Here is a 13,618-nt window from a genome sequence, read left to right on the forward strand (position 1 = left end):
ATAATCTACAACTTGTAGGTGGGTGACAATTACTTCTTCCCTCCCTACTCTCCACCCTCTAATTAAGTTCTTGGAGTCAGCTCTAGAAATCTGGACACTCATAATATTCGCTATTAAAGTGAATAGGAAGGGGGGAAGAGGGTCCCCTTGTCTCAGTCCTCTCTTTGCGGGGAAAAAGCCCCTAGTTACCTCATTAACCAAAATGGAGTAATGGCAAATAAACACACAATCCTTGACCCATTTACACCATCTCTCTTTCTCTCTCTCTCCAAACCTTTTATTTCTCAGAACTTCAAGCAAAAATCCCCAGTCCACCAAATCATAAGCCTTTTTCAAATTGGCCCCTTTTTCTTTGTCATTTTCTGTAATCCACACACTCATTGGCAATAAGGATCTGATCAATAATTTGTCTTCTAGATGCAAAGGTTCATTTGTTCGGAGAAATTAGGGATGGTAGTACCTTTTTGATTCTCAAGGCTAAAACCTTAGAGATTACCTTATACATACTACCAATTAGGCTTATGGGCCTAAAATCCTTTGGGTGACTTGCATCCACCTTTTTAGAAATCAAAGCTATAAATGTAGCATTAACACTCAAATTGATCTTTCCTCTCTCAAAGAGTTCTGTAAACACCTCCACGAAGCCATCTCCTATTGATATCCCAACGATCTTGGTAAAAGGCCGTTGTGAAGCCATTTGGACATGGGGCTTTAGATGTTTCCATTGAAAATACAACATCTTTTACTTCTTAGACCTCAAACTTTCTTTCTAATTCAACCATCAATTCTCTATTCTATTGGACTGTTATTCTCAGAATAGCACACTCAAAGACATGCATGATGCATTAGTATGTCCAAAACAAGCACATGGTGATGTCATAGCTGTTGCCTTCATCATAAATAGTTTTCAATACATTTTCTAAGTTCCAACTGTTGCATGGCCCTGTGCAAAGTAACTCAATAATTTTTCATGATTTTATTGTCTGTCTTTTTTCTGAACTCATCATTTTGGTAGTCTTTTGATAGCATACTTTTTTCTTTACATGCTTTTCCTATTTGTATTTGGACCTTTCATGTGATTTTGATCACAGTTTTCACCACTGAGGTGGGGCTACGTGATTACTTTGTTGCCTAGACAAAGGGATTTTTTTTTGAATAAAACCATGAATCCTGGGATAATTCCCTTGGTTCCACAGTAAGCAGCAATCATCTTTTACTATTTTTAAACCACTTTTCACCATTAATTGTTTATAATCTTCATAAAAAATGTATAAAATTTTTCTAAAACAAAGTAAATCAACATAATCATGAAAAAAATGGAAGAAAAAAAAGAAAGAAGAAAAGAAAAGAAAAGAAAGGATGACAAAATTTTTAGTTCTTCCATGCTTATTAGTTTAGGTTTTGAGGTCTTCAATGGTTCAAGACAGTATACATCTTAATTCAACCCTAACAAATAAAAAAAACTAGTATTTTAATTGAAATTGAACAATTTAATTTAATAATGTTTTTTTGATAATTGAAAATTAGTTTCATTAAACAAGAAGAATAAAGCTTTACAATCAACCCTTGGAGAGGCATGAGATGCACCCTCCCCTAAGCATTACAAGTGATCAGAAAAAAATTACAAAGCTGCCCAAAATAACTGATCCCTAGAGGACCCCTGTTTTGTTAGACAGTTTTGTATGCCCTTAGCTTCAATCAGAATGATGTACATTATGAGTTTATTGTAAATGAATAAAAGTACATATCTGATTCATGTTCCCTTGGTATGTTTCTATGTAATACCCTTAAACTGGACACTTAATGAGAGTCGTGTTAGTTTAGAATGTTCACAGCCAGTGGGTCGGTCTGGGGAGACCTATCCTGATAAGGCTGACACTGATGTGCCGCCAAGTCGGTTTGGGTGGCCTGTCTCAGCTGCCAGGGTGAGACCCTAGGCACATGCAGTGTAGGATTAATTGAATCTTTGAACTGGACCAGATTTCCAGTATTGCCCTGGACCTTGGAGATTAATGGGCAAAACTGGAAAGTTACACCCGACCCCTAGACTCGATTATGATACTGCACTAGGTGTCGGATTGGGCTGTCTTTGATGTACCAATCAGTGAGATCCTTAGCGGGGGTCAAAACCTGGGTATGTTGGGACAGTCTGAGAATTCATCTGAGTGGGTGATCATAATGACAGGATCAGCCCCTTTGTCGGACAAAGGTAATGATCGGGAATGCACTCTCACTGATGGAAACTGATGTAACCGTTTTTGGTCACGTACCATTTTTTGTGATGTATAAATTTTTTTGGCTAAGTACCTCGTGTTTGACCTGGTGGTGACGTGCCTTGGTGATGAGCTACTTGGTGGCGAACTCCCTGGGGGAGAACTACTTGGTGACGAACTGCCTGGTGATGCTCCCTGGTGGCGAACTGCCTAGGGGCGAACTGCCTGGTGGCGAACTGCCTGGTGGCGAACTACCCGGTGGCGAACTGCCCAGGGGTGCTCCCTGGTGGCGAACTGCCCGATGGCGAACTGCCTGGCAGTGCTCCCTGGTGGCGAACTGCCTGGTGACGAACTGCCTGATGGCGAACTGCCTGGTGGCGAACTGCCCGGCAGTGCTCCCTGGTGGCGAACTGCCTGATGGCGAACTGCCTGACGACGAACTGCTCGGCAGTGCTCCCTGGTGGCGAACTGCCTAATGGCGAACTGCCCGGCAGTGCTCCCTGGTGGCGATCTGCCTGACGGCGAACTGCCTGGTGGCGCTGCCTGATGGCGAACTGCCTGGTGACGAACTGCCTGATGGCGAACTGCCTGGTGGCGAACTGCCCGGCAGTGCTCCCTGGTGGCGAACTCGTCACTTGACTAGCTCCTAGGCGGTCTGCAACTCAGAGGATGGTGGAGCTCCCTGGTGCAGCACTACCCGACTACCCCCCGCGTGAGGTGATTTTCTCTCCTTTGTAGACGGCGGGAGCTGAGGGACCTGCGGGAACTAAATCAGAGGACCCGGGGGCATTTTCCCGGCAGGGACTCTCCGATGCCTAAGTTAGCATTCTGATTACAGAGGGCTTGGAGAGAAATGAGAGAGCTAGAGAGCGGGGGTTACCATACCCTTTTTTTTCTCCCCTTGGCTTTGGGGGTCGGAGTCCTTATATAGTGATGCCCTCGCGGGTTAGGTGGGTGAAAAGCCTTCAAATGGTAAGACGTCATATCCCGTCAGAACCGGGGTACGGTGATGAACTCCTCGAGGTTGTCAGGCTGGCGCTTGTGCCAGGCGGCCAGGTCGGCGCCTGGGCCAGGTTGTCAGGCCGGTGTCCGGGCCAGGTTGCCAGGCCGGTGCCTGTGTCTGTCGGCGGGTCGGTGTCCGGGCCAGGTTGCCAGGTCGGTGCCTGTGTCAGTCGGCGGGTCGGTGTCCGGCCAGGTTGCCAGGTCGACGCCTGTGTCCGGGTCAGGTCATCAGGTTGGCGCCTGTGTCCGGGTCATGTTGTCAGGTCGGCGCCTGTGTCCGGGCCAGATTGCCAGGTCGGCGCCTGTGTTCGGGCCAGATTGCCAGGTCGGTGCCTGTGTCCGGGCCAGGTTGCCAGGTCGGCGCATGTGGCAGGTTGATCTGGCCAGGTCGCGCAGGTCGGGCCAGTTCGCGCGCAGGCCGCGCTAGGCCGCGCAGGTCGCGCCAGGCCAGCCAGACCGGTGCCCGGGGGGGGGACCAACTTGGTAAGTTGTTGCCTGGGGGCTTGCCTAGTTGTCACAAGGTGCCACGTGTCGCAATTTCACTGGAGGGCCAAATCTGCCCTCATCAGAAACCAAGACTGCCGGCAACCGATTTCAATCATTGAGATTTGTTTTGCAAAGTATATTTTATATGAGATATAAAAGTATGTATATTATGGTTTCTAAAATGTTTGCAAAAGGTTTTAATTCCCGGGATCCATATAAGCAGAGATTGCAACACTGTTTCTTGCAGCCGAGGGAGAGGTCCTCTCTTGTCGGGCAGTGTTTGATCATTATGGGCTGAGAGGTTGAGTGTAAGACCATTGAGGATAATACCTGATTGGCTAATCTTGCATCTGCCCACAGTCCCTGGGTGTTACAAGGTGGCTTGGCCCAAGGACCACTTAGGGTAAGTGTTGGGCCCATAGAGCCCATTCGATGGGTTTCAGGGGGTGCACTGTACATAACAGTGTATTCGGCCAGGCCTTGTAATAAAGGCTGGGCCGAACCCATGTGGCTGATGTGTAGATCAATGCTTGGGTCCCACGCCATACAAGGGCAACAGATAGGAAGACTAAGTGAACACATAACCTTAATGGGCCTTAAGCCCATTTCGAACTGGGCTAATTTAATGAGTTAATTATGGGGCGAATTCTGAGATGGATTAGCAGATAGGATAGGGTCTTAACCCTATCCACTCAGAGAGTCCAGATCTGAATGTGATTCAGATCTAGAAACCTCCTAATGAGATTAGGAGAAGGCTGATCTAATTTGCAGATAAGATAAGGGTTTATCCTTATCACCTAAAGGGATGTCTGATCCAAATATGATTTGGATCAGCAACTCCTAATTGGATTAGGAGCTGATCCTTTAGGGTTACAAAAGAAGGAAGGGGCGACAGCCTTTAGAAGACACATACTCACATCCTCTTCAGAGCTGAAATCACAGAAGAAAGAATTAAGCAACTTTGCAGAATTCTTTTTTGCTGCCTCCTTCTTCTTGTCGCCTACCTTGCTAGTTCGATCTCCAGTTGAGGGAGAAGTCAAGATTTGATCTTGATATCAGTTTTTTGTGAAAGGACTGATAGGAAGCTGTGCTCATGTGCCATCCTACTGTTTCTTGCGAAGGAATAGGTTCTTGGAGAAGAACACTGCTGATTCTGCTCCATCTTGCACTACGCCATTTTCAGTGGGAGCAGTCTTTGGATCTTTCATTGGGCGTGAACACCTCCATTGGGAGATATTACTTCTCCGTATCAGGTATAATTCTCTCCCACTGCTTTTGTTCAGATCTGGTTCAGTTTATGGTTCAAGATTGATCATTGAAAATATGATTTTCTAAATAGGGAATTCGATTCCCAATTGAAAGGGAGAGAAATTTTTTTGAAATTCGCCCACCTTATTCCGCAAGATTTGGGCGTCCATACGATGGATCTCTCATCCCTTCATGTTTAGCAAGAGAATCAGCCAAGGCATTTGCCTCCCTACCCACCCATTGGAATCTACACTTTAGAATCCCACAATCACCTCAGAATCCCCTTGAATTAATAAGTTCTCCACTCCTAATTGCTTAGCGATCTGAATCCCTTGTACTGCAGCCTACAACTCGGCTCTTGTGGAATCCCCTCTCCCCACTGGGCTTGAGAATAAGGATATGATGTTGCCATTCTCATTCCTCATGACTCCTATACCAGACGGTCTTGGGTTGCCTTCACTTCTTCCGTTAAAATTCAATTTAATAACCCCTTCTGGAGGAGTTACCCAAATTGTTGCAGCTCTGTTTTTCCTAACCAAAGCGTGTGCTACTGCAGTCAATTCCTCCAAATATCATCAAAAGAGAAAGATTTCAAAGAAGCCCAGGATTTCAGCCAGTGGATAGCCCTAGTTAAAATACAATCCTTCACTTCTATAAAGGATCTCTCCTTATCTTGGAAAATTCTAGCACTTATTTCTTACCAAATTGTCTATAAGGTAGCTGCTCTCCACATACTGCTCCTTTTTGTTGGGAAAACAAAGGTAGATGGGGAAAACAATAATTTTACCTCTATTGAATGATTTCACCTACATCCAAACAAAACAAACATCCAAGTAATTCTAAGTATCCATGGGCAAGCAGTGGACGTCTGGGATGCTGGAGTCTCATCTAGGGCTACAAGAGCTTCCCCTTGGAAGTCCATCCATGCTATTTTACCTTCATTCCTTCCACTCATCAGGTATGACGTTTGTTCCGATAATTTTGTGAAATTTTGGGAACATACTTGGGTAGGAAACTCACCTCTGAAAGTGCAATTTCCAGCGTTGTTCTCCCTATCGAGTTTTAAAAATGAGCCTGTTTCCACCTTTCTATCCCCTACTTTGTCTGCTTCTATTTGGAACTTGGGTTTTAGAAGGGCTCTTAGAGACTCTGAGTTGAACACCATTTCTGATTTGCTTAAGATCCTAGATGAGGTGGTTATTGATCCCTCTAGAAGAGATAATAGGATTTGGGTTCCTTCCTCCTCGGGTGTAGTTACTTGCTCTTCCTTTTTCGAAGAATTAACCCAGTCTCAACCGGCTTTCGGACACCCTTTCCCAGTCTTGGAAATTTGGGGTATACCATTTCCTCCCAGAGTGGGTGCTTTCTGCTGGGAAGCATTCTTGGAAAAGTGCAACACTTGTGACGTACTTCAAAGGAAAAGGCCAAATTGGTGTTTGTCCCCGCACTGGTGTATCCTATGTAAGGAGAATGGGTAGAGCTGCTATCACTTAATGGTTTCCTGTCCTTTTGTATCAGAAATCTGGTGCTGGTTTTTTTCTCTCTTCGGTTGCAGGTGGTCCTCTCCTCCAAGTGTGCAAAGGTTGTTTAACATTTCGTTAGTGAGAGGGTTAAAAAAGAGAGGTAAATTTCTGTGGAGATGTGTAAGAGCAGCAATATGTTGGACAGTGTGGGAGGAAAGAAATCAAAGAATATTCCTTGAGAAAGAAAGAAATAAGGAAGCTATCATTGAAGTAATTTCCATTAGGGTGGTTCATTGGGTTAAGACCTTGAAGCTCTTTGAAGATTACACAGCAGGAGATATCATTAAGAACTGGTTGGAAGTGGCTTGGTCAGCTCCCCTGAGAACTGCCCCTTCTCCAGTTTGGGTTCCTCCACCCTTGGGCTACACTAAGTTGAACTTTGATGGAAGCAGCAGAGGAAACCCAGGTCCTTCAGGTATGGGTGGAGCTCTTCAGGGATGAAGAAGGTCAAATTATTGGAATGTATTCGGGGCCTATTGGATGGGGGATTCTCTGAGGGCTGAAATACTGGCAGTCTTGGAAGGGATTAAAAGAGCACGTCAGCTGAATATCAGAAAACTGGTGGTGGAAGGTGATTTGAGCCTGGTTATTAGGTGGTTGTAGAAGGATGACTTCAGTTTGTGGAAATACCTAAATGAGAAAAAGAGAATTAAGCATTTGATTCAAAACATGGAAGTTCAGTTTCAGTGGACTAAAAGGTGTGCCAATTCCTTGGCAGATTCTTTGGCTAAGCAAGGGGTGGGAAGAGCTATTTTTTTCTGGGCAACTTTGTAATCTGAAGTAAACTTTTGGGAGGGTTAAGAGATTTTACCCCTCCCTCCTGTTGTATCCTCCTTTTTAATCTCTTTATTAATAAAAGTTTCTGTTATCTATCAAAAAAAAAAAACAAAAAACAAATATCCAATCCCAGTGAGCTGCAGCAAAGGAACAAGAAACTAGTAAGTGGTAACCGTCCTCACTGTGACATTTGCACAAAACACACTAGTTTGGGGATTAACACCAAAAGGCCTTTTCTTTTGTAAATTCTCCCAAGTATTGTTTATTATTATAATCTTGGAAAGTTAAGAATATAAAAGTATCTGTTTTTTGAGAAGTAGTTAAGAGTATAAAAGTATCCAAGAGCACTGTGTAAAAAATATCTTGGTGATTAAGCGAGGTGACCCTCCATGAGTGCATTATCGCCTAGGCATCTCTCTACTTGTTATGTTAAGCTACCTTGGTATTACCTAGTTGTCATAGGTAGCATCTTATAGAGGTAATATTTTTTTTATATGATAGCGGGCTGTTCTTGTATCATTTGGTGTAGCAATGTTAGACATATCTTTTCTGGGCTATTTGTTTTTTCATTTGATTGATAGTAGCATGTTTGTACTTTATTGGATGGTTGCAAGAAATTGTTGTGACTATGTAAACTCATCAAAACCAAATCACCCAAGCATGCAGTCACTGGGTGATTTGGCTTATCCTTTGACTTAGAGCATGCTTGGGGTTTCTTAGAGGCTACCTTTGTATTTCTTGATATTCCTACTAAGGTAGCAGATCTCAGAGGTAGTCTCCATTTTATCATATGATAGCGGCCAGTTCGTGTATTCATTGGAGTAGCAACAACAAGCATGCACTCACTATGTAATATCGTCTTTCATTTGATTGATAAATGTCTATGTTTTATTGGGCTTCAAAAGGAGGAGGAGCTGGGCTGGTGGGATTCTATTTATGAAAATAGGAAGTTTAAGTGGCTAACACAAGGTATGGAGCTGAAGCTGATTTAGGTGAAAAGAGAAGCTAATGGCTTTGCAGACACATTGGCTAAACAAGGGGTAGGAAGGAATCAAATTTTCTGGGCTATGTTGTAACCTTGTTTGCTGTCTGGGGAGAGTTAAGAGAGTTTATCTCTCCCTTGTACTTCTTTTAATTTTTAACGAATGAATTTATCTAGTTATTGAGCAAAAAAATATCTATGTTTTATTGGAGGGTTGAAAAAGTGTTGTGACCATGTGGACTAATTGAAAGCAAATCACCTAGGCATGCATTTACAAGGTGATTTTGTTTAAAATTTGATTATAAGCATATTCATGACTCAATGGAGGGTCAGAAGAAAAGTGTTGTGACTACATGAACTCATCCAAATCAAATCACCCATGCATGCATTCATTGGGTAATTTGGTTTTTCCTTTGATTGATTGCATGTTAATGTCTTATTGGAAGGTCACAAGAAAGCATTGTGACCATGTGAACACATCACAATACAAGTTAAGCTACCTTGGCAATTCTTGATTGTCATAGTAAGGTAGTAGACCTTAGAGGTAGTCTCTATTTTTTTCATATGTTAGTGGGTTATTTTTGTATCATTTGGGGTAGGAAAAAGGCATACACTCATTTGATGATTTATTTTTTATTTTATTGTTATCATGTTTGTGTTTTATTGTAGGTTTGCAAGAAGGTGTTGTGACCATGTGAGCTCATCTAAACCAAATTACCTAGGCATGCACTCACTAGGTGATTTGGGGTTGTTTGAGCTAATTGCTTAAAATGTTAGGCTACCCTTTGTAAAGTTTCTTCTCTATTTAATAAAATACTTATTCAATTATAAAAAAAACATGTTAGGCTACCTTGATATTTCTAAATTGTCATAGTAAGGTATTAGACCCTAGAGGCAATCTCTATTTCTTCATATGTTAGTGGGTTGTTAATGTGTCATTTGGGGTAGCAACAAAAGGATGCACACACTGGATGATTTAATTTTTCACTTGATTAATAACATATCTGTGTTTTATTAGAGGAGCACAAGTAAGTGTAGTGACCATGTGAACACATTAAAACCAAATCACCCAGGCAAGCATTCATTAGGTGATTTGTTGATAGCATGTTATGTTTTATTGGAGGGTCAAAAGAAAGTGTTGTCATCATACAAACTCATTGCTCCACATGTTAAGCTATCCTTGTATTTCTTGATTGTCAAAGTAAGGCAGTGGGCCCTAGAGGCATAGTTTTCAAGGCGTCAAGGTGAGGCTAGGTGACTTCTTTTGAATACAACCCATCTTTCACTGTTAATTATCGCCTAGTCTGCCTAGTTGATGGGTGTTCTTTTCCTAAGAAAAGAAATTTTAGAAAATTGAGGGGTTGAGCCTCTATTTATTGTGAAGAAGAAGAATCGATATGTGTTGATTGGATATTTATAAAAAAATGTGTTATTTGGATACAATTTTGAGTTCTTCCATGATTATCAGTTCTAGTTTTGAAGTCTTTGGGGATTGAAGGCAGTATGTATGTTGATTGAATCCTAACAAATGAGAAAAATAATAAAAAGAAACTAGTATTTTAACTTAAACTGAATAATTTAGTTAAATGGTCTATTTTATCATTATAATCTCAAATTAAGAATGTAAAAGTATCCAAGAGCACCATGTGAACAATATCTTGGTGATTAAGCAAGGCAATCCTCCACGAGCACCTTATTGCCTAGGCATTGCCTTAACAACTATGATTCTGATTTGCCCGAGTTTTTATTATGTTGCTGAATTTGCAGGTCTGATTCATGTGATTCAGAATCATCTTATTACTGTTACCACAAGGATGATTTGAATGCTGTACTGGAAGTGCTAAAGTCATCAGATACTGTCTATGGTCAAATAATAAGTACAATCTCATCATACTGGGGCATTTCTAGTGATTCAACTGGAGCAGGTAATTTGGAGTCTCATGCTCATACTGTATCCCAAGACATAGATTTGGGAGGACAAATCTCCATTGTCCATCTTTCTTCTTCAATGGTGCCACTTTCAGTGATGGGTGAAGCTAAAAATGAGGCAATTAATGAAGGAAGGCCAAATGAAGGTTCTGTTATAAGTGAAGGTTTAGCCCATCAAAGCAGCAAGATTTCAGATTCTATTAGCAGGCTCAACTCAGCAACCGTGAACCAGTTTATGGAGATGGCAAGCCCACTTGCAAGTTCTGAAGGCTCTGCTGATATCTCACAGGTCAATGCAGGCAAGCAAACATCTCAGAAAAATGGTGCTGATTGTTCCAATAAATTAATTCAAAGTGCGGACTCTGAAATCCCTGTGAAGCTCCAATCTGCCATTGGAGAGGACTTACCCAATCCTGCTGACTTGGGTGTTAAACAAGAAGAGGGTTTCATTGGGGAGCAATTATCCAAACCTGCTGACTTAAATGACAAACAAGAAAAGGGTTTAGCACCTGCTGTTCCCATTCATACATCCCCAGTAAATAATACTAAACGAGTGGTGCCATCTCCAATGCAGTTTGAATCTGGTTCTTATGTTAATTGTTACATTTTTGCTCAGACAGCGGCATCTGTTGCAGAAGAGTTACTGCACAAGTCATCAGAACGGATAAATGAAGACCCTAACTCATCTGTTGACGAGATAGTCTCAGCACAGCTAAAGGTCATTTCTAAGAAGTCAACAAAGCTTTGTTGGTCAAATATTCAGAATCTTTACAAGGATCTGCAGAAAGAAAATTGCGGGTGGTGCTTCTCATGTAAAAATCCCACTGACAGTGGGAATTGCTTATTTAACATGTTTAATAAGAAGCATCCTCCAGAAGGTCCTAAAAGTGGTGCAGTTGGCCTTCATTCTAAAAAGAACAGGAAAAACCATCTTTTTGATGTTATACATCATATTCTCTCCATTGAACATCGTTTGTCTGGGCTTCTCTCTGGTCCATGGCAGAATCCCCTTTATAGCATGCAGTGGCGCAAAAGTGTCCTTAAAGCATCTGATATTGCATCAGTAAAACGTCTGCTGCTCATTGTAAGGAGTCCTGCATTTTGAACTTATGAATTACAGCTATTGTCATTTTGTCAAAAGTTGGTCTTTTGTTTTTCCTTTCCTGCTTTGTATGTGATTAATTTACATATATAACTACAATTTACAGTTAGAGTCGAGTTTGCGCCGCATTGCACTTTCAGAAGAATGGTTGAAACAGGTGGATTCTGTTTTTACAATGGGATCAGCTTCTCATGTCTTGACCACCTCCGTAAACCTGCCTTCAAAACATGGGATTGGCAGGAAACGTGGCAGATTTTCAGATGCTGATTCCAGTTTTTCTTCAAATACTGCTGGTTCAGGTATCTTTTGGTGGAGGGGTGGAAGGCTTTCACGTCAAGTATACCATTGGATGTTTCTACCCCACACCTTGGCATACAAAGCTGGCAGACAAGGTAGGCATTTTTTCTTTGGTTTCATTGTAATATATGAAATTTTGTAGCTTTAGTTTTATTAATATGGTTCTAAACATGTTTTAAGCTTGATCTTCTGCAGCTGGATGCATAAAGATACCTGGCATATTGTATCCCGATGGATCAGAGTTAGCTAAGAGAAGTAAATACATTGCCTGGCGAGCTGCACTTGAGATGTGTATAAGTGTTCCACAACTTGCTTTTCAGGTATTAATCTTCTAAGGTCCATCCTTTTTCTAATTTTGTCTTTACTACTCCAATGATAAGGCTCATGTTATTAAAATCCCCTTAACTTCTATGATGTCATATTTTCCAGGTTAGAGAGCTAGACTCAAATATTCGGTGGGATGACCTGGAAAACAATATGCTCTTGTTTAAGATGTCTAAGGAACTTTGGAAATTAATGAGGCCATTCAAGAAGGTGACAATAAGGAGGAAATGTATGGAAGGAGCTCAAGTGAAGTATCTTCTAGATTTTGGCAAGAGGAAAACCATCCCAGATGCTGTTCTCAAGCATGGGGTCATGCTTGAAGTGTCCTCTAGTGAAAGGAAGAAATATTGGTTGGATGAGTCTCATGTTCCTTTGAACATCTTGAAGGCCTTTGAAGAAAAGAAATTATCTCGAACGTCCAATAAGCAGAATTCTGCAAAGCTTCAGGATGCAGTTGTCACAGTCCTGAAGAATCACTCCAGAAGAATTGGACTTTCCTACCTTATGTCAAAAGGAGAAAAATCTGAGAACTACCAGTGTGGGCACTGTAACAAGGACGTGCTGGTCAGGTACCATGGTGGAAATGTTTAATCTATTGTTCTGGTCAATTTTATTAACTTCTAAGAAATTCAATCCATTTACTGTGCATGAATGTGCTTAACTAAACTCAGTCCAGTGTTAACCCAACTATTTGGAGTTGGATACACAAATCCTGTCCTGTTATTGTACTCTATCAAGAGCCACACACACACACATACACACATATAAAATATTTTGCCAAATTGTGAATCATATCATTTCTTACTGTTGAGTTGGGCCAATTTCTAGTTATTGGGCCCAGTTGTTTTGTTCTTATTTTAAGTTGTTAAGTTAAGAAGTTGTTGGGCTCTAGGCCCATTAGCTTATGTTTTTAAAGTTGTGACTGTTCAGCTACTTTAGTAGCCACCCTACTAAGGGCATTCTTGTAATCTTTCATTCTTTTAAGTTAAATATAAAATATAATGAGGGGTTGGCGGCCAGAACTAATTCAATTCTGGTTATCATCCCACTCTTTCTTTCCTCTCTTTTCTTCTCTACTGCTGAAACTCTTCATCTTCTTCTTCTTTCTCTTTACAAGGAATTCATCCTGATTTACAAATAGTGATTTCTACTCTTACCATTCTCAGCTCGCATTTTCATTGCTAAGAAATTCAATCTATTGTTCAATCTATTTTCATTGCTAACAAGGACGTGCTGGTCAGGTACCATGGTGGAAATTTTCAATCTATTGTTCTGGTCAATTTGATTAACTTCTAAGAAATTCAATCCATTTACTGTGCATGAATGTGCTTAACTAAACTCAGCCCAGTGTTAACCCCAACTATTTGGAGTTGGATACACAAATTCTGTCCTGTCATTATACTCTATCAAGAGCCACACACACACACACACAAATATATGTATATATATATATATATAATATTTTGCCAAATTGTGAATCATATAATTTCTTACCATTCTTAGCTGGCATTTTCATTGCTATCCCCTTGCTCTTTTAGAGCCTTAATACTTGCATCAAGTTAACCCTTGTCACTAGTGCAGTCAACATACGCACATGATCAAACAATATGCATATATATGTTAATTGTTGTTGCTGAGTGGTTCAAAAAAAGGTTTGTTGCTGATCATACATACATAATGTAGTGTGTAAATTAATCTAGTCCGGGCTATTGCTTTCTAGAAGTCTTATTCTCCT

General features: G+C 41.3%; 1 protein-coding gene across 2 annotated transcripts in view; it reads left to right on the top strand.

Annotated features, from left to right (window-relative positions):
- Positions 1 to 13,618, top strand: part of LOC104608880 (PHD-finger and DNA binding domain-containing protein) — a 35,947-nt gene that overhangs the window by 8,507 nt on the left and 13,822 nt on the right. Inside the window, exons 3-7 of one of the 2 annotated variants that reach the window (XM_088891299.1) lie at positions 9,999 to 10,156; positions 10,256 to 11,244; positions 11,369 to 11,654; positions 11,755 to 11,879; positions 11,989 to 12,452. In XM_088891299.1, the coding sequence (XP_088747425.1) occupies positions 9,999 to 10,156; positions 10,256 to 11,244; positions 11,369 to 11,654; positions 11,755 to 11,879; positions 11,989 to 12,452 (2,022 nt within the window). Of the gene's footprint in view, positions 1 to 9,998; positions 11,245 to 11,368; positions 11,655 to 11,754; positions 11,880 to 11,988; positions 12,453 to 13,618 lie in introns of both variants that reach the window. The other variant, XM_010275000.3, reaches the window with a different exon arrangement.

The sequence above is a fragment of the Nelumbo nucifera genome, chromosome 7 (assembly GCF_055504915.1).
Source record: "Nelumbo nucifera cultivar China Antique chromosome 7, China Antique-T2T, whole genome shotgun sequence".
Lineage (NCBI taxonomy): Eukaryota > Viridiplantae > Streptophyta > Magnoliopsida > Proteales > Nelumbonaceae > Nelumbo > Nelumbo nucifera.